The 7,364-nt window shown below is 32.5% G+C and overlaps 1 protein-coding gene across 1 annotated transcript in view; it reads right to left on the minus strand.

Annotated features, from left to right (window-relative positions):
• Positions 1-4,798, minus strand: part of LOC137644629 (glutamate receptor 1-like) — a 17,925-nt gene extending 13,127 nt beyond the window's left edge. Inside the window, exons 1-2 of the mRNA XM_068377582.1 lie at positions 4,649-4,798; positions 2,810-2,907 (exon numbers count right to left, since the gene is read on the minus strand). Of these exons, the coding sequence (XP_068233683.1) occupies positions 2,810-2,907; positions 4,649-4,798 (248 nt within the window). The remainder of the gene's footprint in view (positions 1-2,809; positions 2,908-4,648) is intronic.
• Positions 4,799-7,364: the final 2,566 nt, after the last annotated feature.

Below are 7,364 nucleotides of genomic sequence, written 5' to 3' on the forward strand. Positions count from 1 at the left end.
ATAAGATAAGGAGATGCAACTTTAACTATTAGATATATTAATATAAGGTCTTTCCATATTGCAGGTTGCAATACAGTTTTTCCTTGACCCAGCTTGGGAATATTGCATTATGTGTTTACCAATGCTGTTGTTATTATTATTATTATTATTATTATTATTATTATTATTATTATTATTATTATTAGCTAGCCACAACCCTAGTTGGAAAAACAGGATGCCATAAGCCAAAGGGGTCCAACAGGGAAAAATAGCTCAGCTAGGAAAGGAAATAGGAAAATAAATACAGTATAAGAGAAGTAATGAACAATCAAGATAGCATATTTTAAGAATATTAACAACACTAGAATAGATCTTTCATATATATATATATATATATATATATATATATATATATATATATATATATATATATATATATATATATATATATATATATTTATATATATATTTATATATATATTTATATATATATATATATTTATATATATATATATATATTTATTTATTTATTTATACATATGTATATAAACATATATATATATGTATATAGATATATATATATATATATATATATATATATATTTATATATATATATATATATATATATATATATATATATATATATATATATATATATATATATATATATATATATATATATACAGTATATGTATGTATATGACACGACATAGGTTTTTTAGCTTATTTTGATTGGCAAACATTTAGTTTGAATGTCAAATACCAAAATCTCTCTCTCTCTCTCTCTCTCTCTCTCTCTCTCGGGGCCATGTTGATACTTTTAAAATATTAACATCCCGCAGATCTTTATAAAGGTGACTTATTTGACAGACGATTGTAATATCTTAAAATGTAAGGCAAGGAAATAATATTGAATAACCAATTGTTTTAACTTGTATACACCTTTTCTCATATCTCCATTTGCAAAATTTTTAGCTTAGATTATAATTATATACACAAAAAAAGAAATGAGACAAGAACTTACTCTTTTCTATCAGACAACAGAAAGACCAGGCGAATTGATTGTAAATGTTGGATGATCTGAGAGACAGTATTGAACCCCTGTAAACAATGATATTATTATTATTATTATTATTATTATTATCAAATGCTAAGCTACATCCCTAGTTGGAAAAGCAGGATGCTATAAGCCCAGGGGCTCCAACAGGGAAAATAGCCCAGTGAGGAAAGTAAATAAGGAAAAATAAAATATTTTAAGAATAGTAAGAACATTAAAATGAATATTTCCTGTATAAACTTTAAAAATTATAACAAAACAAGAGGAAGAGAAACTAGATACAACAGTGTGCCTGAGTGTACCCTCAAGCAAGAGAACTCTAACTCAAGACAGTGGAATACCATGGTACAGAGGCTATGGCACTACCCAAGACTAGAGAAGAATGGTTTGATTTTGGAGTGTCCTTCTCCTAGAAGAGCTGCTTACCATAGCTGAAGAGTCTCTTCTACCCTTTCCAAAAGGAAAGTAGCCTCTGAAATTAGAGTGCAGTAGTTAACCCCTTAAGAGAAGAAGAATAGTTTGATAATCTCAGTGTTGTCAGGTGTATGAGGAGAGAGGAGAATCTGTAAAGAATAGGCCAGACTATTCGGTGTCTGTGTAGGCAAAAGGAAAGAACCGTAACCAGAGAGAAGGGTCCTATGTAGTACTGTCTGGCCAGTCAAAGGACCCCTATAAATCTCTAGCGGTAGTATCTGAACGGGCGGTAATAGTTATTGACGGCCAAATTATACACATATTGTCATCATAACCGCTGTCACTACTTTACTACTATCGATAATGATAAAGTAAGTGCCCTAGCTAGGAGCATAAGTCAATTTTCTTAAGTGAAGGGGATCCACCCCTAATCTCCCGGCCCTTACCCAAACTGAGTGTTGCATGTGATTTAGCCTATATATGTATCCAGAACTTCAAAAGGTCTTAATACATGATGAATGCTTTGAAAAAATAGGTAAACGAATCATATTTATTTGATTAATTTTAAATCTATTTCTCACTCTTTCTCAGTTGAAAGTTCTTCTGTAGGGAAGCTTGATGTATAGTAGTAATTATGTAGAATTAGACAGCGGGATAGCTATGATTACATCAGATTCAGAGTTACAGGAAAGCATTATTTATGAATATTAAAAAATTTGGTAAAAACGTGAATTCCCAAGACATTCGAAAATTGGTAAAACATCGATTCCCAAATTTTTCGAAAAGTTTGTAAAACATTGAAATCCCCAAAATTTTCGAAAATTTGGTGAACCATTGAAATCCCCAAATTTTCGAAAATTTGGTAAAACCTTGAACTCGCAAGACTTAATAATTTGGTGAAACATTGAATTCCCAAGACTCAAAAATTTGGTAAAACTTTTGAAGTCGCAAGACTTTAAAAAAATGGTAAAACATTGAATTCCCAAGACTTTCTAAAATTTGGTAAAACATTGAATTCCCAAGACTTTCGAAAACTTGGTATAACATTGAATTCCCAAGACTTTCGAAAATTTGGTAAAACATTGAATTCCCAAGACTTTCGATAATTTGGTAAAACATTGAATTCCCAAGACTTTCGAAAATTTGGTAAAACATTGAATTCCCAAGACTTTCGAAAATTTGGTAAAACATTGAATTCCAAACACTTTCGAAAATTTGGTAAAACATTCACTTCCCAAGACTCGAAAATTTGGTAAAACATTGAATTCCCAGGACTTTCGAAAATTTGGTATAACATTGAATTCCCAAGACTCGAAAATTTTGTAAAACATTGAACTCCCAAGACTTGTAGAACTTACATTGAGTTGTGAATCCCGGCAATGTACCTTTGAGCTTGCATGATGATGTATATGCTGACCGAGATTGACAGCACTCCCAACATTATTCCAACCCACATCTGAAGAAATATAGGGATTAATAATATTACTTTGATTTTAAATGTGTTCCTTTTGGATAGGACCAAGATGGAAGAGGAGTATTTTTTCCATGTTGCATATGACCACAGTGCTAGAAAGCTCAGCTTACTACTACTACTACTACTACTACTACTACTATTTTTTCCAACTTGAATATGACCACAGTGCTAGAAAGCTCAGCTTACTACTACTACTACTACTACTACTACTACTACTACTACTACTAATAATAATAATAATAATAATAATAATATAAAAAAAAATTTTCTTTTTAGAAGCTAATAACTCCTGGTTGTGATTGTTAAAATTAGAGCTTTTTCCTCGACTTTTTCTGTTCAGTGACTTCCATAATCCTGGACTATGGAATAAGTTGGTCCCTTACTTTCTGCATAGGTAGGCTGCTGGTGATTCTATTTCCTTTATAGGTATTTCTAATTATAATAGCTTTTTGGAAACTAGCTTGTATAGTTTAGATTTTATATGCATGTGTTGATGATTGAGGGACTGTTATATTTTTTTTTCCATGGGATACATTTGTTTCCAGAGATTGAGAAATAAGACATTACTCTCTCTCTCTCTCTCTCTCTCTCTCTCTCTCTCTCTCTCTCTCTCTCTCTCTCTCTCTCTCTCTCTTATATATATATAATATATATATATATATATATATATATCTTTTTTTTGCTAATTATTTTGATTGGTTCTTACATAGTTTCACCAAAATTTATTTACTTATAGTAAAAAGAGCAGTATATCTGCGTTGACATACATATCATGTAAGTTTTTGCCTGCTTACTTTCATAAATGCTAGAGATGATTTTGAGCAATATCCTCCCTGGCCTTGATTAAACCTATAGAAATATTCTCTCTCTCTCTCTCTCTCTCTCTCTCTCTCTCTCCTCTCTCTCTCTCTCTCTCTCTCTCTCTCTCTCTCTCTCGTTAAAATAACTCCCTAGTCTGTCGGTAACCAAGCAAATACATTCTCTCTCTCTCTCTCTTTCTCTCTCTCTCTCTCTTCAAAATAACTCCCTAATGTCTCGTTAACAAAGCAGACTCATCTCTCTCTCTCTCTCTCTCTCTCTCTCTCTCTCTCTCTCTCTCTCTCGTCAAAATAACTCCCTAATGTCTCGCTAACAAAGCAGACACATTCTCTCTCTCTCTCTCTCTCTCTCTCTCTCTCTCTCTCTCTCTCTCGTCAAAATAACTCCCTAATGTCTCGCTAACAAAGCAGACACTTTCTCTCTCTCTCTCTCTAATAACTCCTTAGTGTCTCGCTAACAAAGCTGATGCATTCTCTCTCTCTCTCTCTCTCTCTCTCTCTCTCTCTCTCTCTCTCTCTCTCTCGTCAAAAACCTCCCTAATGTCTCGATAACAAAGCAAACACATTCTCTCTCTCTCTCTCTCTCTCTCTCTCCTCTCTCTCTCTCTCTCTCTCTCTCTCTCTCTCTCTCTCTCTTCGTCAAAATAACTCCCTAATGTCTCGCTAACAAAGCAGACACGTTCTCCTCTCTCTCTCTCTCTCTCTCTCTCTCTCTCTCTCTCTCTCTCTCTCTCTCTCTCTCTCTCTAATAACTCCTTAGTGTCTCGCTAACAAAGCTGATCCATTCTCTCTCTCTCTCCCTCTACAATAAATCTTTAGTGTCTCGCTAACAAAGCAAATGCATTCTCTCTCTCTCTCTCTCTCTCTCTCTCTCTCTCTCTCTCTCTCTCTCTCTCTCTCCTCACCTCGTCAGTGTACGGCTTTAAGAAGCCCATCATGTCTGATTGGAGAATGGGCCTCACATAGCCCACTGTTAACTCGTCGATGTATACCGGCTCGCTGAAGTCCATGGCACTGGCTCGATTCTCCGTGATGGAATATATGGCTGCAGACATGGCCACCTCCTGGTACAGGAAGCATTCGATGTTTAATGAACTGTACGTTAGTTTATGGGGTATTAATGGAGTTTTAACTTACAATTAATTTATTGTAATGTTCAAAATTCAGATATTACTAACTCGAATTTTTGGGTTTTTTAAGATCTTATCTTTATGATTCACGTATTGTAATGTTCAAAATTCAGATATTACTAACTCGAATTTTTTGGGTTTTTTTAAGATCTTATCTTTACGATTCACGTATTATGATGTTCAAAATTCAGATATTTCTAACTCGAATTTTTGGGTTTTTTAAGAGCTTATCTTTACGATTCACGTATTATTATGTTCAAAATTCAGATATGAACTTGAATTTATATACTTGTTCGGGTAATTTCCTTACGATTCATTTGTTATAATATTCAGAATTCAGATATGAACTTAAAATTTATATATTTTTGTAAGGTAATTACCTTACGATTTATGTATTATAATGATCAAAATTCAGATATTGCAAAGTTGAATTTAGATATTTTATAGAGGAATTACCTTAAGATTTATGTATTATATTGTTCGAAATTCAGATATTATGAACTTGAATTTATTTATTTTTTAGAGTAATTACCTTACGATTTATGTATTATAATGTTCAAAATTCAGATATTACGAACTGGAATTTAAATATTTTATAGACTAATTACTTTACGATTTATGCATTACAATGTTCAAAATTCAATATTACGAACTTGAATTTAAATACTTTATAGAAGATTTACCTTACGATATATGTATTATAATGTTGAAAATTCAGATATTACGAACTTGAATTTCAATATTTTATAAAGTAATTACCTTACAATTTATGTACTATAAATTTCAAAATTCAGATTTTACAATCTTGAATTTGAATATTTTATAGAATAATTTCCTTACGATTTATATGTTATAAATTTCAAAACTCAGATATTACGAACTTGAATTTCAATATTTTATAGAGTAATTACCTTACGATTCATTTATTATAATGTTCAAAATTCAGATAACATGAACTTGAATTTATATATTTTTTAGAGTAATTATCTTACGGTTTAGCCTATGTATTATAATGTTAAAATTTCAGATATTGCGAACTTCAATTTATATAATTACCTTACGATTTATGTATTATAATGTTCAAAATTCAGATATTATGAACTTGAATTTAAATCATTTATAGAGTAATTACCGTACGATTTATGCATTATAAGGTTCAAAATTCAGATATTACGACCATGAATTTAAATATTTTGTAGAGCAAATTACCTTACGATTTATGTATCATAATGTTAAAAACTCAGATATTAAGGACTTGAATTTTTATAATTTTAGAGTAATTACCTTACGATTCATGTAATATAATGTTCAAAATTCAAATATTACGAACGAGAATTTTTAGTTTTCTAGACTAATTAAGTTATTGCTTTATATTAATTAGGAGAATTAATTTTTTTAGAGTAATTAAGTTATTGCTTTATATTAATTAAGAGTAATTAAGTCACTGACTTCACTATTTCTGGTACTTACCCCACGGTTGATCATACCCAGAGATCCACTCCAGGAGCCATTTGGAAGTTGAATGCCCCAGTCGTTGTCAGTTGCTCGCACAAACTCGTAGCTGGAAAAGTTACAAAGGGAAGATTTAAAGGCCATTCATGTATGGCAGAAGCAAGGGACAGTGATATTGCCCTAGCAAGTAGGGAAATGCCATAGAGACTAACCATATATATATATATATATATATATATATATATATATATATATATATATATATATATATATGTTTGGAAGATTGAAAGACGTGCACGTGTTTAGGGGTATGGCTAACGGTATGTCTGATCATTTTTTGGTGGAAGGAAAATTGGTTGTAGCAAAAGAGTGGGGGAATAGAGTAGGTGGATGTAAAAGGGAGCTAGTGAGGGTTGAAGAGCTAATAAAACCTGGGGTAAAAAGTAAATATCAGGAAAGGTTGAAAATGGCATATGACGAGGTGAGAGTAAGAGAAACTGGTAATTTAGAGGAGTGGAAGTTAGCAAAAGAAAATTTCGTTGGGATTGCAAGTGATGTATGTGGCAAGAAGGTTGTTGGAGGCAGCATGAGGAAGGGCAGTGAATGGTGGAATGAAGGAGTGAAGGTAAAAGTGGAAGAGAAAAAGAGGGCTTTTGAAGAATGGCTGCAGAGTAATAGTATAGAGAAGTATGAAAAATATAGAGAGAAAAAGGTGGAAGTAAAGCGCAAGGTACGTGAGGCAAAGAGGGCAGCTGACCTGAGGTGGGGTCAGGGACTGGGTCAGTCATATGAAGAGAATAAGAAGAAGTTTTGGAAAGAAGTGAAGAGAGTAAGAAAGGCCGGCACAAGAATTGAAGAGACAGTGAAAGATGGAAATGGAAGGTTGTTAAAAGGAGAGGAGGCAAGGAAAAGGTGGGCGGAATATTTTGAAAGTTTGCTGAATGTTGAGGATGATAGGGAGGCAGAGATAATTGCTGTTCCAGGTGTTGAGGTGCCAGTGATGGGAGATGAGAATGAGAGAGAGATTACAATAGAGGAA

This window comes from Palaemon carinicauda, chromosome 7 (genome assembly GCF_036898095.1).
Source record: "Palaemon carinicauda isolate YSFRI2023 chromosome 7, ASM3689809v2, whole genome shotgun sequence".
NCBI lineage: Eukaryota > Metazoa > Arthropoda > Malacostraca > Decapoda > Palaemonidae > Palaemon > Palaemon carinicauda.